Source organism: Camelus ferus, chromosome 12 (assembly GCF_009834535.1).
Source record: "Camelus ferus isolate YT-003-E chromosome 12, BCGSAC_Cfer_1.0, whole genome shotgun sequence".
In the NCBI taxonomy this organism is placed as follows: domain Eukaryota; kingdom Metazoa; phylum Chordata; class Mammalia; order Artiodactyla; family Camelidae; genus Camelus; species Camelus ferus.
This window is the reverse complement of record NC_045707.1, coordinates 16,976,099-17,001,186: the sequence shown is the minus strand read 5'-3', so window position 1 is coordinate 17,001,186 and position 25,088 is coordinate 16,976,099. Positions and strand designations below refer to the sequence as shown.

Genomic DNA, 25,088 nt, shown 5'->3' with positions numbered 1-25,088 from the left:
ATGCTGCTTTATTGTTTGAATGCTGACTTTTTCTTGACTATCTTTCGGATTTTAAGATTTGATGGTGAGAAATATCCCCCTCATGTGGACGAGTCCATTAACTCCCATCACCGAGAATGTTGTTGTGTTTCGGCCGGAACAACTCACTTCCGCCATAGAGATGAAGGAAGGAGAGGCCTGATGGGCTCTGTGCTGCCTCCCTAAGGCTGAGAGGAGTCATCGGCGGCGAGCCACTCCTGGGACGGAGACGTGGTCCCCTACTCTAGACTCAGAGGCCTGGAAGGGGCACCGATCCCCCAAGATGAAGGGCATGCCATTCGGAGAGGTGCCCTGGAGATGAGCTTAGGCCAGTGTTCTGTGCATTATGCTGAGTGGTCGGCAAAACTTTAGTTTGTTCAATATGCGTAATAGACAAGATCCCTGGCCGGACAAAGATGCTGGATAAAGGGTCTTAAACTTACTCTGTGTTATTTTCACACAGGAGCACTTCTTGGTGCTCTGCCATGACCGATCTGGTGACAATTCTTGTAAAGCTTGTAATTCTGCCTTTGCCTCTGTATCTCTTGACATCATTCATCTGTTCTGATTTCCTCCTCTATAAATGGGAAGCTGTTGTGAGGATCACAAGAGATAATTCATTGAAAAGCCTTTGTGAATTGTAAACTGGTTTTTTTTTGTTTGTTTGTATGTTTTTAACGGACATACTGAGGATTGAACCCAGGACCTCGTGCATGCTAAGCACTCTAACCCATCCCTCCACCCCCAAATTATTATACAAATATGAGTACATATTTGTGCTGTGTAACTTTCTGGGAGCATATTTGGTTCTCCATGTAGACTATAAGACCAGGGCAGCCAAGGATTTGTCAGTTTCTCTGTTAATGCCCACAGAGCTTGGCATGCCCCCATCACCAACAGGAGACACTCCTGTGTAGTTTACTTGTGGATTAAGATGCTCATTTTCCTAACACACACTTCCTCTCCCAAAATCATAATAGATAACATTTACTGAGTGGACTGGAAAGGGCATGATTCTATGTGCTTTATGTATATTAATTAATTTAAGCCTAATACCAATCAATCCTACAATGTAGATAAAGAAATTGACACTGAGAGAGGTTAAGAAACTTGCACAAGATCACTCAGTAAGTGGTAGAGGCTGGGGCTCAAATACAGGATTCCTTACCATGACAGAAGTTCTCTTTCTGGTTTCCTCACCCTCCCCACCCAACACCTACTCTCTGGTGGGAAAGTGCCTTGACTAGTAGCATTTGCCAATTTTTTACTGTGTCCAATTTCCAGCTACAGGATGATTACTGAATGCAGAGTCCAGAATGAATGAAGGATTACATTTGATCATCAGAGGTACAGTCGGGTGTCAAATACCAGTACTGGGTGACCCCAGCATATCACTATCACCCACCCACCATTTAGGCATCCCCTCTCCCACCCAGTTCTTCCAAAACCCCTACACAATCCCTTCTTCCACCAGGCTACACACCCTCCCATCTGTTCCCAACCTCTTCTTTCCTCCGCATAGTTCCGCCCTTGTGCAGCCCTGGTCTCTGGTTCATCTCTGTCCCAGTTGTAGGTACCTCTCCCCAGGCAGAGTACCTCCAGGCCTGAGGGAGGAAGAAGCTGCCTGCCTTACAGACCAGCATCCTTTTCTGGAGCCTGGACTAAACCAGAAGGGAATCAAGATAAAATATTGAGAGGGGAAGATCTGTAAGGAGTCAAAGGAGAGGGACCCAGAGAGGTTAAAACCAGCCCTGGAGGGGGAGGAAACAGCCCAACTCCCAGTGAGTGCCAGTGAGAGAGGGGAGTGTCTGACCTCTCTCTGTCCCCTGAGGCACAACACCTGCACTTCACATGTATTAGTGAGTTGATTCCTCCAACTGACCTTTGACAGTAAATACAGTTTGCCCCCAATCTACAGATAATGAAACTGAAGCTCAGTGATATGTAGTGATGTGCTGTAGTGGCTCATTTTATACGTCAACTTGACTGTGCCACAAAAGTGCCCAGGCATTTGGTCAAACATTATTCTGAGTGATGTCTGGACAGGCGTTTCTGGAAGAGATTAACACTTGAATCATAGACATAGTAAAGCAGATTGCCTTCCCTAGTGAGGGCAGCCCCCTCCAATCAGTTGAAGGCCTGAATAGAAGAAAAAGTTCTGACCCTGACTGCTTTCAAATTGGGATACCAGCTTTTTCCTGCCTTCAGACTTGAATTGAAACATCCGTTCCTCCTGGGCCTCGAGCCTGCCTGGTGGCATTTGGAACCACACCATCAGCCCTCTGGGACCTCTGGCTTGCTGACTGCAGATCTTGGGACCTGTCTGCTTCCACAATCACATAGGCTATATCCTCATAATAAATCTCTTTCTGTATATATACTTCCAGTTGGTTCTATTTCTCCAGAGAACCCTGACTAGTACACTTGCCAAGACCACGTGGCTACTCTTTCCTCCTTCTACCAATCCTTTTACCCACTCTCCTCCCTCCAAAACCTCTCCCTGTCCATGGAGCCTTTCCTGCCTGAGGGTGAGGTTGATCTCTCTCATCTCCCTTATCTGGGGCCCAGATGCTGGCCAATCCTTGCCTCTCCATGCCCCCCTGAATCCTTACGGGGCCATTCTCATTGCAACTCTGACCCTGAGTTCTACACCCATCTGGGTGGTCCTGTCAGGGAGGGAGGGTCTTGGCCAAAAAAAAAAAAAAAACAGGCTGAAACAACAAGGTCCTACTGTGTAGCACAGGAAACTATATTCAATAGCTTGTAATAACCCATAATGAAAAAGAATATGAAAAAAATGTATATGTGTAACTGAATCACTATGCTGTATACGAGAAACTAACACAACATCGTAAATCAATGATATTTCAATTTTTTTAAAATGAGGCTGTGTGGAATGAATTCTCCCATCCTGTGCCACTACTCATGATGACCAAGATGTAATCATTCATTCAGGTCACACGTGTGTAGTTGTCTGCATGACAGGCCTGTGTCCTACCAAGGTGGACAAGCCACAGTCTGGCCCTCTGGGAGCTCAGAGTCTCACACAGGAGATGGGCCGGCAAGAAAACATGATAAATGGTATGGAGAATGGCAGCAGGTTTTGCAGGGGCCAAAGGGGGCCAGGATGGAAGGGACAGCTGTCATCCCAGAGAGATGCCCGTGGCCTGGAATAGAAAGTGACACATTCAGAGTGAAGAGGAGTCCCAAGGCCTGCTCTCAGCAAGGTGGGCGGTGACTGGGCACCAGCAGAAAACCGGGACTGCTGCAGAGAACACAAGACTCCAACCTGAGGAGATGGACAGGAAGAGGGGCTGGCGATTCCAGGAAGAAGTGGAGCTTCAGGGAATTATTCTGGGGAGGATTTCTGGAAAGGGGAAAGAAAGGAGCTGGAGGGAGAGGTCTTATTGAGGGCTGAGGGTGGATACTGGGAGTTCTGAGGCAGGAGAGGCCAGGACAGAGGGAGCTGACTTCTCAGCCAAAGCCATGGCCAGCCAGGCAGGCAAGGCGACCAGCGAAGGCCCTCTGAGGCCTGCCTGCAGTGAAGGCCTTTGGAGGGACCTTGAAGGCCAACCCAAGACCTTGGGAGTAGGCAGCTGGCTTTACATAGTGAATGTGGCCTCGGATGGCCCCACCCCATCCTAGTGTGCCCAGGGGAGAGCTGAGCCCTGAAGCTGGCCCTGCAGGCCACCCCCAGCCGCTCCAGGGCTGACCCCAGTGCGTCACAGGGAATGACTCAAGCCCCAGCAGCAACAATGAGTAGGCCTGACGTCAGGCCGGGGGCTCCTGACAGCGGCCAGCTTGGCTGGGTCACCGGCACCCTGCCTGCTGACCCTCTCACCCGAACCAGGCGCTGGGGGTGGTGAGGACCAGCTGATCCCTTCTGACATCTGCCCCCTGGAATCCTGGGCAGGGGCTCCTCCACCTCTCATCCTTTCTGGGATGTCACTCCCAGCCTCCCCCCCGCTCCATCTCCAAGGCAGAGGAAATGGCTGGGCGGACGAGAGAGTGGCAGAGAGCGTGAGAAAGAGGTGCCTCCCAGCCATCAGGCGGCCTCTAGACCTGGACTGGGCGGGAGGTGGCATATCTGCTACCTGTCCCCCTGGAATACACGGGGCTCTGTCCTTCCATGTTGGGGAAGGGTGGTGTGTCACTTTCTCTGAGAAGATCTACGCATTTGTCTCTCTGGCCAAGTTGGGGTGGGGCTTTATTTCTATGTCTGTCCCGGGGGAAGAAAGGGTCAATCTCTCCTTCCTGCAAGGTCTGAGTCTCTGTTCCTCTGGATGGTGTGTGAGTGTCTGTTGTTCTTTGGGGCAGAGGATTCTGTGTGACTCTCCTTGCTAAAGGAGAGGGCTATTTACCCCACCCCTGGTGAGGGAGTCTCTCCACCTACTCCTGGGGGGCTGCTTTTCTGTCCTCAGTTTCCTGTCGGGCGGGGATCACCTCTGTATCTATCCTCATGGTATCCCAGTTACCTGGGATGGGGTCCAGGTCTCCTGCTTGGTCTCCCCCAAGGCTGGACTCCCTGGGTGGGAGCCTTTCCCTCTGATGTGCCTGGACTAGGGCAGCAACAGTCAGCACCCAGCCCGGCTCGCAGTTGGGCATTGCTTCCTGCTAACGCAGCATGTCCTGGGACGGGCCCCACCCCCCGCACTCCCCTCCCCGGTCCAGCTGCCACCCCAGCCCCCACAGCCATGCTGGCATGATTTATGGTCCTGAGCCAGCACCTGGGTGAGACCTTGAAGAGACCTCAAATGCCCCCCCCCCCCCCCGCCGGCCTAGCAGGGTCAGGGCCCAGCAGAAGGCAAAGGGGAGCTAGGGCAGTGGGCAGGACGACTGCAGCATGGGCTTAGGGGTAGGGGGGCGGGAGGTAGACGTCAAGGCCAGAGCCCCCAGGGCCCCATTGCCCTCAGGCAGCTCTGAGTCCAGCTGGGGACCCTGGAATGCACCAAACGTACCTCCTGCCCTCAGAATGTCCCCAGCTGTGTGGGGAAGGACATACTGGGGGAGTGGAGGAGGGTTTCCTCAGCCTTGCACTGGGTCCTCCCTGCCCTTACCACCGCGGGCTAGAGGCTTCCGAGTCGAGTCCCACCACGCAGTCTCGGCCTTAACCAAACAACCCCCAGCCTGGGGCCAGGGCAAGGCTGGCAGCGGCCTGAGCCTGGAGTGGGTTGGAGCAGAGCTTTGGGACCGTTCTGGCTGTTCCAGGGAGCACAGAGCAGCTGCCGGCTGTGATGTGGTGCTTCAAGGCCAGGCCTGACAGGGTGGCAAGATGGATGGACTGAGGCTCACCCCTTCAGCCTCATGTGCTGAGAAGGCCCAGCCGTCCTGGGCTCACTGCTAAAGTCAGGGGCTTGGTGGGTCTAGGGCTCATCCAGATTTAAGCTAAAACACCATGGGAATTCCCAGGCCCAGCTCTCACATGAGGGGGACCCAGCCCTGCCCTCAACCAGAACAGGCCCAACAAAGCTATCCCATGGACATGGAAGAACATCACCATGGACTGTCCAGCCACCCACCACACAGTGGCCTCCCACCTCGGACAGGCTCTCTCACAGGCTCCCCTCTGCAGCCAGAGCTGGCTACCGCACAGCCCAGTGCACTGGACACCCAGAACCAACCGTAAGGCTCAATTATCAGGTAGTTGCCTGTGCCCTTCAGAAGCTTCTCCGCCTCCTTGAGGCCGACCCAGGCCACGTCCTTCCATAACCACGTCCAGGTGTGGGGCAGCTTCCTCTGTCCCAGGGCCCAAGGAAGGGCCATCAGGCACAGACCCCTGGGGTGTAGAGCTCCCACTCAGACCCTAGACCTCAGAGCCACCATCCCCAGTCACAGTAGCACCTCCGGGCTGGGCCTCTGGGCCTGGACCTAGCGTGGGTGGGGTTGGGGGGAGACAGGGAGTCAGGCTTCCTGGGTCTCCTGTGAAGACAAACAGCGGGCTTTGAGGCCTTGGAAAATCCCGCCCGGGATTCCAGGCTCTGCCGGCGTCACTGCCTTTTGACTATTGTCCCCGACGGAAACGGCCCAGCCCCCGGGCCACAGGGACAGAGCCGCCATTGTGAGGCCCCACCAGGCTCAATGCCCCCTTGTTCGCCCTCCCGGCCCCTAGCAAGACTCGAAGGCCAGTTCTTCCAGTTGAGAAGAAAGGGCCTGCCTCCAGGCTCCAGCCCTTGGGTGGGGCAGGGCGGTACTGGAGAAATCAGCCCCCCAACCCTGTACCCCAATAGCCAGGGTCCTGGAGAGGAGCCACCATGCATGGAGTGTCTTTTATTTACAAGACCCTGGGCAGGGATACCTGATGGTAAGTAGTTAGACACACCCAGTTCAGCCACTTAGAAGTCAAGTGACCTTGGGAAAGTCATTTCCTTTCCTCTGAAATAAATTCTCCTCTTTGGTGAAAACAATAGCTGTTATTTATCGAGTGCTTGCTACATGGCAGGCACTGTTGGAAACACTTTGTATACATTCATTAATGTGGTCACTGTAATAACTTTCTGAAATAGGTACCACTATTTTCCCCATTTATAGACGAAGACACTGAGGCACAGAAAGGTTAAGTAACGTACCCGATTCCACAGCCAGTAAAAGCTGGAGCCAAGATTTAATGCCAGGCAGTCTGGTTGTCAAGTCCTTGCTCTCTGCCACTCTGCTGTGTTGCCTGACTGGAAAGTGGGGTAATCACGCTTTCCTCATATGGTGGTATTGAGGGCTAGGAGTAACAAGCATCATATGAAAACAACCTAGTGGGTGATGGGTCATGATATGTGGTAGCTACCATCATGACTATGGGGCCTAGATACCTATAGGGACCAAATTTCTCCACTGCCCTCTCCTTCCTGACCCCTGCACCTTTCTCCTTCCCCAGGGGCTTGCCCTGTGTTCCACATCCGTCTGCAACCCAAAGAAAGAGGGACTCTGACCAGCCACAGCTGGTGGGAGATTTCCCAGCAAGCTCTGCTCCTGGCCAGAGTACTGCCTCCAGGCTCACCTCCCCACGAGACAGACAGGGAAACCAAGGCTCAGTGAGGAAAAGGGGTACCTCAGAGAGCTGCATGGAGTTGGAGGCAGGGCGGAGAACAGAAGCTGATCGCCCAACCACCCCACCCCACCCCCACCTTGCCAGGTGCCACTGCTGTGACAAAGGCTGTTTCAGGGTCCCAGGGCAGAGGGTGCCGGGACACATGCTTAGAAGTCCACATTGGGGGTGTTGGGGGGGTGGTCACCATGCAAGGGCCCAGGACTCCCCAGCCTAACCACACATGGACCCTTCAGAAGACCTGGGGCTGGACTGTCTTCCCAGAACTCCAGGACGGCAGGTGTTTGGGACTCCCTGGGAGAACCTGCAGGCTGGGGCCGGAGCCTCGGGGAAGGGCCTGGATCCTGTCCTGCTTCAGAGCAGAGCCTATTTTGTTGAACTTCCATCCAGGAAGTGCTGCCCTCGTCCAACCAGTTCCCAAGGGCCGTGGAGGTGGAGGATCAGGGGCCCTGGGCCAAAGGTTGTGAGGAATGGGTGCGAGGGACACTGCTCCAAGGCTCCTACAGGGTCCTTGAGTACAAGATGAGGCTGCGAGGGCACTGAGCACAGTGAGGGGCCAGACCCTGCCTGGCCACCAGCCACCTTGGACCTCAGAGGGTTAATTTATGCTCATGTTTCTCAAGAGTGGGTGCTTGGTAAGAGTAGAGACCCATGCGCCCCACCCCTCTTCAAGTCCAAGTCTCTGCGGTAGAGCCTAGGAACCTGCACTTTAAGACACCTGAGCATCTGATGAGCTTGGGGGGTCGGAGAACCTACGAGGGGGCACCTTGGCACACATAGTAGCCTCGGAACAATTTTCCTCCTAAGAGGGCAAGGGCCACCATCAACCTGGATCCTGTTGCTGGGGTGCTAGGCACGTGGGGAGGAATGCTGAAAATGGGGATGGAAAAACCTACACTGAGGAACTACAGCTGCTACCGTCATTCTGGGCTGCCCGGTCCCCAGTCCTAAACTGAGCACCACCCAGCACTCCCACAATCCCAGCAGCCCGAGGGGTGGGGGGGGTCCCACCCCATTTTACAGACGTGGAAGTCGAATTAGAGCCCATCGCCCCAGGTTAAGAACTTAGAGCCAAAGCCAGTGCTCTCACCCCTGGGAAATGAGCTGAGTAAACTGAGGCCTGTTAGCTCAGGTTGGTAACATCCACGATTTATGGGGAGCCACCTCTGTCGCTTATGTAATTATGGGGTGTGGTGTGGGGGAGGGTGCCAGAGAGGGAGACAGGATCCCAGCTTCAGCTACATGTCTATTTTTTATTCAATATATTAAATATATTAATCAGAAAAGTCACATACTATAAATTCAGGAAAATACACAAATATAAATGTCAGAATCTGTCATTTGTCTTCCTCTTAGAGTGAGTTTATGTACATGTGGAAGGAGGCTGGGAAGAGAGAGCAAGTAGGAGGAGGCTGGGACAGGCGGGCCCAGGCCGGTGGGGGCCCCCTCCCTCCCCTCCCAGCCCCTACTCCCACCTCAACCTCTTCCTTCCTGTATTTACAGCAGCATTCGGCTTATTTACAGCATGGCGGTGTGTGTGTGTTAAAAACGGTTTATCTTACAAAAACATGAAGGCCAGGGCTGGGCTGGGGGAGTAAGACAAATAGTAGGGGTCACCCCGTGAATGCATTCCCCTCCCCCAGGGCGTGAGCTCCCTGCCGACCTCCCAGGGCAAGCCGGGGAGAGCCGGCCAGTCTGCAGCTCAGGCCCGGGCCTGGGGTGGTGCTCCGGAGGTCCGTGGGCCATGGGCTAAAAGGCACGTGGGGTGGCGTCCGAGCGTACATACACAGTGCACGCGTGTTCCCGGGTTGGGGTCAGAAGGGCAGTGTGTCCATAAAGATCTTGTCCACAATGGGTGGAGGGGGCACCAAGTCCTCCAGCTTGAGGTAGAAGATGCGCTGCAGGCCCTGGGTGCACAGGGTCCGCAGCTCAGGCAGCTTGCCCAGCAGGCGCGACAGGCAGCTGGCCGGCTGGGGCTCACCGGCCTCGGCCGAGACGTGCTCCTTCAGGCAGCTGGCGATGCGGTTCTGCAGCTCCTCCACGCGCCGCGGCTCCTGCAGCCCGTGCCGGTCTGCGGGAACGGTGCAGAATTAGCCACACAGCTGAGGACCAGACACCCCTGAAGACCCAGCCTCCCCCAGGGCCCCCAAACTGCTGTCACTGACCATCTCCCACACCCCTCTGCACTTTGCAAAAGCACGTTCACACACGTGAGCCCATTTCTGCACCCCATCAGGGGCCCAGGAAGGCAGTAATGCTCATTAGCCTCATCTCCCAAGTGAGAAACTGAGGCCCAGAGAGGTTAAATGACTTGCCTAAGGTCATTAAAAAAAACTCTAAGCAGGCTTTCTGACTGGGCCAGTGTTGTTTTATTGTTTTTTGGGTTTTTCCCCCAGGCTGTTGTGAGAAGTCCCAGGTTTGAGCAGCAGTGTTGCAGACACCACCATCAGGGTGAACAGCCCTCAGAACCCTCCACTCTGTCTGCGGCCTACAGTGCCTTAGATTTTGTCCTACAGTTTTTTGTCCTATGTAGCCTGTGGAATTTAAATTTTAAAAATTCAGTGAAAAAGAGATGGGGGCAGGTTCTGGTACTTTAAAGAATAAGGAGATCTGAAAACCTCCACATTTAACACCAAAAAGTCTATCCTGCATAATTATATTGCCATAAAGTACACAGCAAGTATGGCTCATCTGTCCTGTTAGGAGTCAGGGTAACAGTTACCCTTGGGGGAGCTGATGGCTGGAAGGGGCACAAGGAGGGGTTCTGGGGTACTGGTCACATCTGTTTCTTGATCTAGGCCCTGTTTATGTGCCTGCGCTGGGTTTGTGAAAATTCCCTGTAGGTAACATAATTAAGATTTTAAAAACAAACCCAAACCTTAGGCCACACATGACACTTACAGTTAGGATCCTGGGTAGTCTGGGCTAATTCACAGGCTGGCTGGGCTTTGCAGCAGCTGCAGCTCAGCCCTCGCCCTGGCTCTGCTGCCTACCAGCTGTGTTGCCCGGAGCTGTGCTGGCCCCGCTCTGCACCTGGTCAGCCTCACTTCACAGTGTGGGGGCCCAGGAAGCTCCAGATGCCAGCCCACCCAGGGCCAGGCCCTTAAGCCCTCCCCATCTCCCCAGTCTGGGCACTCACCTGTGATGAGGACAAGTGCAGAGAGGCAGGCGAAGGCAGGGATGTCGACAACCAAGCTGTGCAGGGACCGAGAGAAGGCCAGGATGCTGTCGATCCAGTCCCCGAAGCCTCGGGCGCACTGCAGCCGGTGTAGCACCAGGCCTGAGCAGAAGATGAGCTTCCCCTCAGCTGGCTTAGACCTGGCAGGCAGGAACACAGGTGACAGTCAGCGAGGCTCGAGGGCAGGGCAGCAGGGTGGCAGGGCAAGGGCTGAGCGGACAGCGGGAGGCTCACCGGTAGGCCAGGCGCAGGATGAAGAGCTCCAGGAAGGCTGAGTCCAGCAGCAGGTCCTGGTCACCCGGCGACAGCTCGGCAAAGCCCGGGATCTTCTCGGCCCACTTGCGGATAACCTCCAGGGAACCGGAGAGCAGGTCGTAGAACTGCTGCACGTCCCCGGCATCCTCCTTCCCGAAGTGGGGCAGGACCAGCTCCTGGAACTAGGGGGCAGTCCCCGGGGGGTCAGCACCCCAGGGAAAAGCCCCGCACCAAGGCCTCCACATACAGCCATGTCATGCCCTCGGATGCCAGGTCCCAGGGTGAGCGGAGCTGAGATTCCGCCCACGCGCAGTTGCCAATTCTTGCCTATTAACCCAGGGCTGTGGCTGCTGGAAGGAGCACATTTTTCTAATTGGCCACCACCCAAAGGGGTACATTTTTCCATCTGGTCAGCCCAGAGGGGCCTCCTCTTTTTTCAATGTGTGGAACTTGGGGTGGAGAGGGTTCTAATATGTAGGAAGGCACTGAATGTGGGGTGGGTGGGGCCTCACCTTGGAGTAGTCCAGTTTGGAAGTGCTGGGCCCTGAGTCCAGGTGTGCCCGGACCAGGGAGGTGAGGAGATGGGCAGGGGAGGCGTCTGGGGGCTGCTTGGGCTTTGAAGGGAGCCGTCCCCGCCGCCCCTTCAGGCTGTCTGTCCGGACAACTGCAGAGAAATGGGTAGACGTGAGGGAGGAAGGGACTCAGCCCCGGATGTGCACACCCATGCTGGGAAGTACCCCAACTCCAAGGACCTAGAGCCTCCAAGATTGAAGGGGCCCTTCAGGGACCTCCCCCACCACAAGGCAGGCAGGTGGAGTGGAGGTGGGGGTGGAGATAAGGTCCAGCCGTGCTCCCACCTGTGGCCCACGAGCACAGATGTCTGGGGAGCTCTGCCTGCCCCACCCGGCTCAGGCCCACCTCTCTCCCGCCGAGTGGGTCCCAGCCACCCACCTTCCTTCACCATGCCCACAGCCAGGCACTTCTGGAAGCGGCAGAACTGGCAGCGGTTTCGCCGCCTCTTGTCCACAGGGCAGTCCTTGTTAGCCAGGCAGATGTACTTGGCATTTTTCTGCACTGTGCGCTGGAGGGGGGGCAACACGGAACAGGCTGTCAGAGAATGGGGTGGGGTGGGGGGAGCCCAGGGGAGGGGACCGTCCAGATCCTACTGCCATCGCAGACAAAAGCGCTCTCTGTTCACAGCTATTTTTCTAACATTTGGGTGGCAGGGGAGGGAGTGATGGAGGGGTGGGGGGAGGAAGAAAAAAGTCTTGGGGACATTGGGTGAGGGTTCTGCCTCAGAAGGAAGACCCTCAGAACACAAGATTAGGGGCAAGGGGCTCCTCGGCAGCCCAGACACCTATATTTCTTAAAATGCCTGTGTCCACCAGCCCCTTCCCTGGGGCAGACTCAGGAGGGCTGAGGAAGGGCTGGGGGTGGGGACAGGAAGCTAAGCAGGCACCCAGAGTCGGGACAAACACACAGCCTGTTCCCAAGTCCACCCCCAGCCCTCAAGCACCAAGCCCTCTTCCCAGATCCTTTCATCTTGTGCCAGGAACACGAGTGCCTGGGGCCCCCTTCCCACCAGGACCTTGAGTGGGGGTAGGCCAGGCAGGGGAGAACCAGAGGCTGGTCAACAGAACTTCCCCTCCTGGGTACCCCTGCAGCCTGCACCTTCTGCCCAAATCTCACCCCTCCCTCCATCTTTCTACAGTCCCACTGGCCCTGCATGCCTCAGTCCCAGCCCCCTGCCATCTATGGGTCCCCAGGACAGTGGCCCACCTGGCAGACCTGCCCTCTTCCTAAAGGGCAGGACTTGTTGGGAGGAGAACCCAAGGGATGCTACCACAGACCCCACTGGGGTAAGAGAACAGCCTGGCCCACTTTTCATAAAAAGTGACACCCAGGGCAGCCCAGTACCTTGAAGAAGCCCTTGCAGCCCTCGCAGGTGCGGACGCCATAATGCTGGCATGAAGCGTTGTCCCCACACACAGCACAGCGGCCCTCGCTTCCACCTGGAGCCCCACTCCGGGCCTTGGCTGAGCTCACGGGTGCATCCAGCATCCCCGAGCCATCAAGGTGTGGAGAAGTGGGCACCAGGCCTGGGAAAGCTGTTGGCATGGAATAGCTCTCTCTCTCTCCCAGCTGGTGGGCAGCCTGTGAGGGGAACAGCTTCAGGGGGCTTTGGGCCAGGCTGGGACTGGGACCAGCTGGAGGGCTGAAGGAAAAGAAGGCCGGTGGCTGGGGGTGCCCAGAAGCCTTGGGCAGCTGCTCTGTCCATGCCCGCAGGCCTTCATAAGTCTGGCTGGGTGAGAAGGGGCCGAAGGAGCCGTCCCAGGGAGAGAGCTGGGGTGGCTGGAAGCTAGGCGTGGACGGTGACGGAGCTGAGCAGGGACTGCCATAGTAGTCAGAGCCGCTGGAGGACAGGGTCTCATCCAGGGGGCCACTCAGGGTGCCAGGATAGCAGCCGTACACCTGGAAGTCCTCGAACTTGAAGGAAGCAGAGGCGGGGGAGGTGGCCGACGATGAGGATGTAGAGGAGGCCGAGGAGGAAGCCGAGGAGCACGGCTGGGCTGTTCCCGGCAGCTGGTAGAGGAAGGTGTCAAACTCCCCTGTGTAGCCGTCCATGAAGGTGCTGAAGCTGGGCAAGGCAGTGGGGACAGCGGGGGCCGCCTCGGGGCTAGCCAGGTCCATGTTGGGCTTGCTGAGCTCAGGGGTCAGAGGGTCGCTTGCCAGGTGGTCACAGGCTCCTGGGCTTGGTGCTGGTGTCCCATATTGGGCTTGGATACAGGGCATCTCTGGAGAGGGAGGAGACCAAAGGGAGGGAGGGGGGAGTCAGTAAGAGAAGCCTGAAGCCTGACCTCTAAGTATAGGCCCCTGAGCAGCCAGGTGGCAGGAATCCCAGCCAGACATGGGACACTGAGGCATTAGGGCCACGGCCCACCATGGAACTCAGGAATCCTGGCCCCAAACCAGAGCACCATCTCAACCTCCATGTCATAAAGCCCCCGGGCAATGGCCCAGCAAGAGTGGGCTCAGTCGGAAGGCCAGCCACACCCCAGCAGCCTGGGAACCCTAGAGAAGGCATCTGGCCAGCATTTCTCTGCTGGAACAGGGGAAAGCTGTGTTCCTCCAGCCCCCTGCCCCTCCCTCACTGGGTAAAGCACGGGTCGGGGCTGGGAGAAGGGTGGGTGGGAGAGGCAGACAGGCAAAGTCTGAGCCCAGGGAGCAGATATGCTGTTCCTCTAACCTGGCACTTCTGGGAATACTCCCAGGCAGGGGCCCAGCCTCTGCAAAACCTCCTTTCCTCCTCCCCACACAGTGCCTGGGCAGAAGGACATCCTGAAAATGGAAGAGGAGCTGGGAGTGAAGTTCCAGCTGCCTAAGAAAGCAGCCTATGCAGTGATGAGCCTGTCCCCTCCATCCCCGCCCCCCCTTACATACTGAGCAAAGGCTGTAGATCCCACGCTCACCCCAGTCCTGCCATCTGGGGATGGGTACCCACTCTGCGCTGCCTGGGATGCTCCCAGAAGCAAAGAGGGCGGGAGCCCAGTCTCCTCACTCAGTCCCCAGCTCCCCAAGGGATCGGGTAACCTGGCTTCAGACCCTTAAAGGCCATATGCCTGGAAAGGGGAGCATAAGGGAGAAGACAGCAGCCCCGTGGACTTCCAGGAGAATGGGCAGTCCTGAAGAAAAATTTCTCTGCTACCCCCAAAGTATTTCTCCCTGTTATTTCCATAAGAGAATGCAGAGGCCAGCAGAAGACTTGATGTGGCTATGCAGCAGGGAGAAGGAGCCTGTTCATGGGCGGATGGAACCCTGGGTCCCTCCACTAAAGAGTGTCTGTGCCCTGATGAGTCCATGAGTTCAGGCGAAGAGGGTTGCACCCTCCAATCCTGAGAAGCCTGAAGAAGCAGACAGAGCATCATTCGGGGGGATCCTTAAGTTCACAGATCAGTCAAAAACTAACACAGAGGGGGCTCTGGAACAGTTTCCCATCCTAACTCCTAGCCTGGGGTCTACATGACCCCAGGGCTCATGGGTCAGGGAGGGAGGCTGAGTAAGAAAGCAAGTTGGAACAAAGAGTGCCATAATCAGGGGGGATAACAGGAGGGGGCAAAGGCTGGCATCATTTCCTGGCCAAGATCCCAGGGAGTTCTCTGATTCTAGCCTTTCTCCCACCTCCTTGGCCCTAGACAGGGCAGCTCCACCCCTGGCCTGACACTCCCACTACCGTCCCAGACAACAGAGCCCCTAGAAACTCTGGCCCCACCCACTCAGTGGCACCTGTCCACAGGCATATAGCACCTGCAAGAGATAAGGGTGGCCACGTCTGCCTGCACTAGGACAGCCTGGGCAAGGGATGGATTTGGGGTGGAGAAGGAGAGGCAGCAGCTAAGCAGGGCTGGGTGTTCCAGCCTTATTCAAATCCCGTTTCTCCACTTGGACGTCCCACACCCGGATCAACGCCCCCCCCCCCCCCCCCGCCAAACTACCCCTGACTCCCGGCTTCCTGCAGGTACTTAATGACACAAGATATGGACCTACGTCTAGCCTTGTGGTGGGGGGAGCGGCAAGGAGGAGGAAGAGGCGGGGTTGAAGGAGGGGGCAAGGAGAATCCGGCTTCAGGCAGGTCCTGGCAACAACGTGGTTTGCACCTGTTATGCTGAACAAGCCTCAGGCTGCACCCTACCTGTATGATCCAACAGAGACTATGGGGGAGGGTGTATCCTCTAGGTGGTACTACACCAGAGACTGAAACATTAGCAACTCCTATCCGGGATCCCTGAGGACCAGGGTTTCCACCCTCTCTCTCCCTCTCCCTCTCCCTCTCTTACACACACACACACACACACACACACAAACACACACACAACCAGGGTTTCCACCTCTCTCTCCCCCCCGCCCCCTACTGACACACACACAAACACACACACACACACACACACACACACACACACACACATCACCAAGCTACAGCAAAAACAATATTCCCAGTGCTTCCAGAGACCCTGCCCCTAAGAAGACTCCTCTATTCCAACACACAGTAGCAACGTCCCTCCACAGTTCAGCCACCAATACTGGCCATTTGCTTCGGCAATCCAGACTTCTCCTAAGATAGTTCAGGCAGAAACTTTGGCCTGAGGATCCCTACAAACTAAGCGACAGCCTCTAAAGTGTTAAGAAAACAACTAGGGCCAGGGACAAGCTAGGAAGGAGTCCCTTTTGGAAATCTAATCCTTGTAGGAGTCAGATCTCAGCAGCCCAAGTTCTGTGCACCTTCTCCCCCACCCACTACTCAGACCCCCATCAGCACTTAAGTCCCCGGCGCTCTGTGCCTACTAATGGACCCTAGGAGACTGAACTCCAGCCAGCCTACTACTGAACAAGTCCCCACAGCTAGCAACAACCTAACCCTCTGTGGCTTTCACCTTGCACAGACACCCCCCGCACCCAGCAGACTCCAGTCCGATCTGGGTCCTCATTCCGTTCCAACCACTAACCCCCAACGCCAGAGCTGCATCCTATACCCGCCCTCCTTCACGCTGACCCTAAAACATCCTTTCTGCCCGTGCGAACATCCATCTCCTTCACGCAACAACCCCCAGAAAACAAAATAGAGAGCCCTGCTGAGGTGCACGCTCTCCGTAGGGCACCTACCCGTCGGCTCCTGCTCCCCCTGCCCGGGACCAGCGCCCCAAGTCGCAGCCTGGTCCCGCGTGCGCTCCTGCGATTCTGCACACTCCCCCAACTTTCGCAGCCTCCACCACTGGGACTCCCGGCCGCGCAGGACCCAGCTCTTAAGCGCTCCGTGACGCATGGGGAGGGGCGGGGGCGCCACTGACGCACGCGGCCCGGCGAGCTTTGGCCATACAAGGGCGCGGGGGGCGGCGCGGTTCCGGCGGGAGGCGGCCAGGGGGAGGCGCGGGGACGGGGAGCCCGAGGGGGCGGGGCGAGAGGGGGGGCCTGGAATGTCTGCGCGCGTGACGCACGCGGGGTTCCATTGACGCAGGGAGCGCGGATTGTTTGATCTATAAATAGTCCCCTCGCGCCCGCCGCGCCGGCTAAAAATAGCAGTTCGCGGACTTGCAAGGCTCCCCCCAGCCAGACCCAGGACCCGGCCCGGGGGCCGCAGCGGCCGAAATAACTGACCAGAGGGCCAGAGCCGGAGAAGGGGGCGCTCTAGCGCGCGGCCGGCCGCGGGGCTTCCCCCGACGAGGATCTCCGACTGCTCCCGGGAGCCACAACCGTGTCCGGCTCCGCCTTTGCACCCACCCCAGCCCTTCCCGCTAGCCTAGGGTGTCCACTGCCCTGCTGGGCGGCCCGGGCAGGCCTAGCGCTGGGACTGGTAACTCAGGGACGCACCCCGGGGAACCTGCGCCCCCACCTCAGCCCCAGCGCTGCCAGTGCACTTGACCCGTCTGCCCCAGCAAGGTCTCGGGCTGAGAGGTTGCCCCAGGGACGTCAGACACCACACTACTCCCCCCAACCCCCGCACCCCCCCCTTATTCCCTCCCCTCAGTTTCTCATGCAAAGTACCTTCCGGAGGGCAGGGATTCGCTAAACCCAAGATAGGCCAATGGGCCGTGCTTCACACGGTGAACTTGATTTCTCACCACTACGCTCGCCAGTCCCTGACAGAGTGAGAGCACTCTGGTTGGGAAATTACCGAATTTCAGAACCGGGTGGAGCCTGAGAAATATTTTCAAATTTGTGCCGACTCTTCCCCATTTTATAAGTAAACAGGCTCAGAAAAATAATGGCATTTGCTCAAGGTCACACAGCAAGGTGGTGGCACACTGGGGTGGAACTCCGCCACTAACTACATCTCTAGGGGGCATCTCTTCACACCCTCCCCGTCTATGATCAGGGAGTACGCACCCTCCCACCTCGTCGCCAACACCAGTGAAGAGAGTCACCTGCCCCCGGGAGCGCCCTGGCAGGGCTGCATCCGGGCATCTGCAGCCTTCCCCAGGCTGGCTGGCACCCCTCCCCACTTTCTGCCCGAAGTCTGGGGAGCTCTCACCTGCTAGATAAGAGAGAAAGGCTACTATTTAGGAGAAGAGAGCCCCTCCACCCACCCCACCTCAGCTCCCCGGCAAGCGCACACTGAGCCTGCACCCACGGACCCCACTCAGGTCATCCGGTCACCCTCCAGCACTTCCCTTTACCCTTGAGGCACTTCCTGCTCCTCACTTCTCCTCTCACCCGCATCTCAGTTTTCCCACCCCCTGGTCTCCAACTTTTACTTCTGCCCACTCAAAGGTCCCACCAGCACCTCAAACTTCACCCATTCCAGACAGAGCCTGCCATGTCTGAACTCCCTGTCCGCCACCCCATCTCTGCTCCTGATGCCCCACATGCAACTTTCCATTTGTTTCTGAAATTCTATTCTGGAACCTATCTTGGATCCCTGTTCCTATTGCCAGCCATAGCCCATGCCCCACTGGTGCCTGAAGGCAGCAGACCAGCTGAGTGAGGCCAGTGACTTACTCCTCTCCTTGCCCACGCCCATTAAGATACTGCCCCTTAACCAGCTTTCTCCCCTTTCCAAACCCTACTGTCCACCACGGATGGAGCAGTCTTCATGTAACACCAGTCTCATTCAGTGATCCCGTCAGGACCTAGCATAGCTCCCCCATCTCAGCGTACAGTCTCAGCAAGGATTGGTCTTCAGAGAGCTCCGGACTTTCCTAACCATCTTCCGAAGATCCTTCAAGATCACCTGGGTGAAGGGCAAGCGTGGGCAGGATGATGTGAAGGGACCCGTCCAGGATCCCTACCCTACTTCATCCAAAGTTTTGTTTTTCTTTGTCTTGGGCTTTTGCGTAGGATTATACTTGGGGGGAAAAAGGATGGTTTCAGGAATAGATAGATAGGGATATAGAGAAGTATAGGTAGATAGATATACATATCAGATATATCAAATATATATATATATTTCAAATATATATATATATATAATATAATTCATGCTCTCCCATTTTCCAGATTAGAGCCCAGAGGAGCTGCACTTTGCTCAGAAGCACAAGCAAGTCTGGGTTGATTTCCTCACCTAGCCTCCCACCCGACCCTGCGATGCCTCCCCAACCCCAGCGGGGCCTTTCTCAGAAAATAAAAATAATTCTGATATGTTAGCAAAAGGTGATTAGCCAGGTCAGTGTTCTTCCTGCTTATCCTCACCAGCAAAAATAGGTATATTAGCTGCACCCTTAATGGCTCTTTGAGAGCTGAGCCCACCTTGAGCCCTAGCACCCCCTTTCTCCCCCACCACTTTCCATTTGTAAAAAGCAACACAGACCATCCCTACCCTCTCATGGGAGGCCCACCCAGGAACCCCAGGGAACTCAAGTGTGATGAGGAGCTGTCCAGGCCCCCAGCCTAAATTTCCACATCTCAGCATCTAGCCTTCAGATCTGTGCCAGCAACCCTGGCCCCATGTCCCCATGAGGCTGCAGGTTTGGAGGCTTCAGCCTGCTGCCCCAGAAGCAGAGGGAGAGAGGGCAACTGCAGCTGCCACCTGGCCATGCTTGTGGAGCCAGGGGATGCTGGTGGCTCTGAGCACACTACACTCTGAAAATAAGGAAATAAGGAGAAAAGGGCAGAGTTCCTCTTGGGAACACAGCCAGAGAGAACCTAGCCTAAGACAGAGGGGAGGGAGGGAGAGGGGCTTGGGGACCCCGGGCCTCATCCCTGCTGGCCCTCCAGGGAGGGTGGCCTGGGGCTCTGAGGGAGGTGGGATCCAGCTAAGGTGGAACTCTTGAAAAGCCATAACTGATGCAGACTTTGGGAGGCTTAGTACATAAGCTGGTCCAAGGCTGGATGGAGAATCCAAGGAGACACCCCTTCAACCCCAGCCTTTAATAGCAAGGCCAGAGTAAACAGCTCCTTGAGGAAGAGGTAGGAGGCAGGCAGGGACAGGTAATGATGGGAGAGGTGTCCAAAACTAGAGGCAAGGACCAGAAGGTAAGGCAGGGCGGTGATAACACAGGAAAGGCTAGGAAAGATGCTGTATTGGAGACAAGAGACAGCTGCTCAAGGTCAGGCTCCCACTGCACAGCACAGCCCACCAATCTGCCCTCATCATCCCCAGCTCCCTGCTGCCCAAGTATCAGGACCCTGGGCTAAATGGTCCCACCACCCATTGGGCACATTGTTCCTCTTCCTTCTACTCTAATCCTATTGATCCTCTAAGACCCATTAGATTCATATTCCACCCTCCTGGACCAGCCTAACTCAAAAATTAACACCTTTTCACTGGAGGGTTTGGGGGCAGGGGGAGAGGGAATACCAATCACAGGTCAGACCTCAGCCCAGGCACTTCACATGGATTCTTCCACTTAATCTTCTCCCTAACTTTCCAAGTTTGGAATTACCACTCACATTTTATAAATGAGGAGATGGCAGCTTCGGGACAGGACTCAGACTCAGGTGCCCTAACTCCCAGTTCTGTGCTGGACCTACTGCCCTTGACTCTGAACTCCAGAGCTGTGGCTTCTGGCCCCGAGAGCCTTGATCCTTACAAGTGCGCCACAGAGACAGGTACACATATGACCTGTAAGTTGAAAACAGCAGTGCCTACGAGGGGGTCTTTGGGGGGACTAGAAACATTCCAGTGGGACAATGGTTGCCTGGGTGTGTTCCCTATGGAAAAGTCATCAAATTATATACTCTTAAGATTTCACACCTATGATTTTTATGTATGTTACACTTTCAGAAATAAAAGTTTATTTACAGAATCGCCAAGCATATTTATTCAAATAGATGCAGATGCTGCTGGAATTTACGGGGTACAAACTCATTCAAATGTGTGCTCCTGAAATCACAGAGAAACAGTGGCTGTTTCTCATTACGTATTGGTTCTATCAACACATACTCCGAGCACAGCTCCAGTTAAAGGGAGGCTGCGTATCTGATGTTAGAAAGGGGTCCTCTCGCAGTGTGTTTTCTGAACCACTCACTAGGCCCTGGCCCCTGCTTGTCAAATCTGACGGGACCCAAGGACTTATGTGCTCATAAGGGGGGGTTCCTTCATGTATCTTTGACAGTAAATAGCCCAGGGCAGGACCCAAATGGGCAGCCAAAGTGCACCATCGTCCCCTAGCCAAGACAGTGGGCGTGGAAGTGGGTAAATAGGAGATGGAGGAAGTGGAACTGCACAGCCCCTTTCTCACGCTCCCCCCCCCCAGGCTGGCCCCCACCTCTGCTGAGCAGAGGGCAGGAACTTGCCCTACTTTCACCAAGAGAATCCCCACCCATGGGCCTCCACACCCTTCCCGCGGGGTGGGCAGAGGGAATGAGCTCTGCCTCCTCCCCCTGAGAAGTGGCCCCGGGAGCTTCCCCTCCTAAGCCCCAGGACCTATCACCGGCCCTGACCCAGCCACTTCCTCTTCCTGCCCTGGCAGTTGGCAGGGGGATTTGTGCTGCAGGCAGGGAAGCTCTGCCTACTGCCCCAGGGGGCTTCCATGGACAGCTTTGGGAACTGGAGGTGTAGGGTCAGGCCAGGCCTGATCTCCTGACCCGTGCCCAGGCCCCGCCATGACCACATGTGTCGTCACCTCCCCAAAAACAGGCACCCAAGGACATGGGCCAGTCAGCTACCACCCTCCACTTCTCACCCCAGCCCCCAACAGAAGCAAAAGATACAGGAACTGTCAGAGACATCTCTGACCAGAAGCCAGCAAGGCTGGTGTGTGACCCAGGGCCAGTCCCTTGCCCTCTCTGAGATCGTTTCCTCATCTGCCCAATGCTGACAGCATCACACACAAGTCCCAGTGCTGGGAGAATTCAATTTGCTAAGAGAAGGGGGAGGCTCAACATTGAAACAGGAGCATTGTCTGGGGGCTGGGGAGTGGGCAGGGAAAGGAGATGCCAGGGTTGCCAGCTCGACTGGGGAGCCGGCACTGCCCCATCCTTCTTCAAGAACTAGAGATAAATAGTAACCCCATCCCCACCTCTCCGTCTCCAGGGCTGAGAGAGCATGTCCAGACATGTGGCTCCCTTCAGCACCAGGGAAACTCCAGACTGTATGCAGCAAGTGCTCAATTGATACTCTAAAGAAAGCTGGTTAATTAAGGAAGTCAGGCCTCTCTCCACAGAGGTTATCTTCAGCCTGGTGATTTCTCAACCCCCAACCCCCTCTCAGGCCAGGAGAAATCCAGATACAGCAGAAAAGAATAGGATTAGACTTCAGGAAGAACATCCAGACAGAGCTGGAAGATGCAGACAAGATCACGGAGTTCCTTGGGGAAAGGGTGGCTCGCGCCTCATTTGCACCCTCCTCAAATCTCCTTCTGTACCCCTCAGCCTGCTCAGCTCCTGGCCAGCTCCACTCTCCTCCACCCTTGGAGGGTCTCCCACCACCTTGCAGAACATCAACAACCCATCAAATTCTCCTGCCCCTGCCCAAGGTCTCCACCCAGCCTTACTGGGCAAAATTTCAAATTCCAAAATAAAAACCCTCTGATAACGAGCCCCAGCCGGAAAAACTGATGCATTTTCCTATTGTTAAAGTATTTTTAGTCACAGGCTCTGGATTCATTTAGAGACTCACGTTCAGAAAGGGGAAAAATATTTTTTCGAGAACTGACAAGGAGAGCACAGAGCCTCCCACGTAAGGAGCTCCACTTATTCCACACTGGCCAAAGCCCTGGCCCAGCTCCCAGGGAGCGTGTTTGTGGCAAGCTGGTTGGCAGACTTGCCAGACCTTGCTCCAGCCCTGCTTCTCAGGCACCAAACCAGCTGGGAAGCCAGGCAAGGAGGGCAGGGCAGGGGCTGAGGGCTCCGGGAAGTCAGGCTGAGGGTTTGGACCCCCAGTCCCAACCAGCTGGGGGCCCAGGGATCCTACTCAGGGACCAGTGCCCAGGTTCCTGACTGATACCCAGCTCACTTCAGCATCCCTCCCTAGCCTGAGCAGACCTTGTCCAAGCTGGGTCGATGGGAGAGGAGGATTGAGACACTGCTGCAAATCTCTGAGGAAGGAGAGAGATGGCATGATTTTTATCACCTATTTCCACATCTCTTGGTTCTCAAGTACAAAATGGTCCACGTCCAACTCCCATCATCCAAGTGCAGTCAAGTCTTTACTCTCATTCCTGTAGAGGGTCAGCCGCCCTTGCTTCCTCCTCTGCCCCTCCTCTTCTTAAGGCCAAAGGAACCACAATGCAGACAGTCACAGTGGAAAAAGACCCAACAGCCCAGCCCTGATACTTCGATTTCCCCAGCCCTAAGACTCACCAGTTTCTTCCACACGATCTGCTTTGACTCTCAGAGGTCCTAGACAACTGCACCAAGGGAGAATCCCGGTGTTGGTTGGGGACTCTTCCTGGTGGCCTCAGGGAGTCCTGTGGGAAGAGATATGACTGCCCAGTCAGCCTGTCCTGCCGGCCGAGGCTGTGCACCAGCTGAGTGGGCTCAGGACGTGGAGCTGTCTCCAAGCCAGTGCATCCTCCCCTGTTTATATAGCTGAAACGAGCCGGGCTCTGGGGACAGGGGGAGCTGCCTTGGAGCCCTCTTGGCTGAGGCCTGACTTTGGCTCAGGTCAGCAAGAGCCCAAAATAGTCAGCTGACGGGAGACCCGGCGTGAGCGTGACCCTGGGTCCATGCCCGGGCCTGGCAGACAGGTGCCCACGTCACAAGACCAGCAGCTCTAGCGCTCACGGGGCCCCTGTTGGCAGCCCCTCGGGGTGGCCTTGGCAGCAGATCTGTCATGGGAATTCCACCCAACCACCAGCATCACCCAGACAACGGACTGAACACGAGCAATTCTGCCCCGAGCCACTGCGTACCCAGAGGGAAGGCTGGGTGCTCAGGAGGCCGAGTCTGAGCTGAGGGTAGAGGTGGGGGCCGAGCAGAGGGAAAGACACCTGGCCTGATGCTGTCATCTTCACTCACGTGCTTCTCAAGTCCAGATCTCCGGCCGACCAAGGACACCTGCCTCTCCCTCTTACAGTGATCCTCTTCCTGCCCCAGCCCAAGGTTGGTGGCACAGAGCCTGCAGCCAGCAGGAGGCCAGGTGCATACCCAGCCCAGGCCCCGGAACAGGAGGCCATGCTACCCAGGGCTTCCCCTCCTTCCCTCCAGGCTCAGAGGGCTGGACACCCCGCCCTCCCCACCCTGGCCACCTTTCTGGGACTCTCTGTAGTCTGAACACCAACTCCACATGAAGCAATAGTGTTTGGGGGTCGGGGGGGATACTGAGCCAGATCCTGTTTTATCTGGGGATTTCTCAAGGTCCGAAGGAGGCTGTTGCTCAGAGATGGCCCTCTGCTCTGGGGAAGGAAGAAGGGTCCCTGTGCAGGGCGCCAAGCTGAACTCTAGCTCTCTCGGGTAAACACGGTAATCAGGACTATGGTGCCCTTGCCCCACCTCCATTAGCTCAAGTCCCCAGGAAAAGGCCTGGTGGAAATCCCATTTCCACACTCCACCCCTCACCCACAGACAGCTTGTGCCTTCTCTGGAACATCCTCAGACAAGGAAGGTATGTCCAAGCTGACCAGGCTTCTGGGCTTGCCCGAATCCAGGAGACCTGCACTCTAAGCTTGGCTCCAGACGTCCTCCATGTAGGACCTTGAAAAGTCCCTTCTCCCCTCTCTAACTCAGTTTCTTCTTCCCCAGGAGGAGGAGGGGAGCTAGATGGCCAAGGATCTCTCTAGCAGTGGCCCCAGGCCTGAGATTTTCCCTCTCACAGGTGCTGGATGAACAGTAGAAGGTCTGTCCCTGCCCTTTGTTAGCAAGACCCTCCCCATACATAGAGGCACCTCCCCACACCAGACTCCACAGGACCTACTGGCCTGCCACAATGGCAACAGGGTCGTCATCACCCTACCAGGGAGGGATGGGGTGGTCCCAGCCTTCCCTTCATGCACTCCCTGGTGTAGTGTCTAAATCCTAGGAACAAGCCAGCCTTCCATGCCCCAGGTCTGCCCCACTCTACTCCCAGCCTGGCCTTGAGTTACCCAACCCCACCCCAGCAGCTTCCTGAAACCAGGGACATGCTGTTCCGGGAGCAGCTGTCATCCCCCACAGCCCCCTGTCACCCAGCCCCAGAGCCCCCAACCTGTCCTGCTCATAAAGTCAGGCTTCCCCCTTCCCCACCCCCGCACCACCCCCACCATTGAAGAAATCAGATCTCCCCGTGTCGCTGAGCAGCACCTTGCCTGCCACCTCTGCAGGGTTTCCCCCTCCATCCCCCAAACCACATCCGCTTCAGGCAGCTCCACATCCACCTCTGCCCCCCAACCCCACCTGCTCAGGGCCCCAAGGGTGCACAAAGGGCAACAGCAGGGCACTTACCACTCTGGATGGACTGACAGACCTTGAACAACACTCAGCCATCCCTTGGGCCTTCAGGGCCTGGCAGAAGGAGCTGACACCAGGGAGGGGCTGGGGCTGGCCTCTGTCCATGGTGGAGGCCTACAAAGGGAAAGTCAATGTGAGTGGAGAGAAACCAGCCAGCAGGGACATTCCCTGGAGACAGCACAGCCAGAAAACACAGGAGTGGGAACAGAGGCAGGACTCAGGGCACCGGGGTGATAAAGCCAGCCCAAGGACCTCCCTGAGCTGGGCGTCGGAGGCTGGGGGCCCATGTCCCAAGTGAACAGC

At 56.2% G+C, this 25,088-nt stretch overlaps 1 protein-coding gene across 3 annotated transcripts; it reads right to left on the bottom strand.

Annotated features, from left to right (window-relative positions):
• Nucleotides 1-8,287: 8,287 nt before the first annotated feature.
• On the bottom strand, nt 8,288-24,871 carry NR4A1 (nuclear receptor subfamily 4 group A member 1). 3 transcript variants are annotated; one of them, XM_014553267.2, is made up of 8 exons: nt 24,780-24,871; nt 22,722-22,828; nt 12,405-13,282; nt 11,439-11,568; nt 11,000-11,151; nt 10,467-10,669; nt 10,194-10,372; nt 8,288-9,125 (listed from the first exon to the last, which is right to left on the bottom strand). In XM_014553267.2, exons 3-8 carry the CDS (start codon nt 13,278-13,280, stop codon nt 8,869-8,871), a joined length of 1,797 nt encoding a protein of 598 aa, XP_014408753.2. In that variant the 5' UTR covers nt 13,281-13,282; nt 22,722-22,828; nt 24,780-24,871; the 3' UTR covers nt 8,288-8,868. The 3 variants fall into 3 exon arrangements, with proteins under 3 accessions (XP_014408753.2, XP_014408755.2, XP_006177780.2); XM_014553269.2 differs by lacking the exon at nt 24,780-24,871 and having other exon boundaries at nt 22,722-22,916; XM_006177718.3 differs by lacking the exons at nt 22,722-22,828; nt 24,780-24,871 and adding an exon at nt 16,146-16,295.
• Between the last annotated feature and the right edge of the window lie 217 nt (nt 24,872-25,088).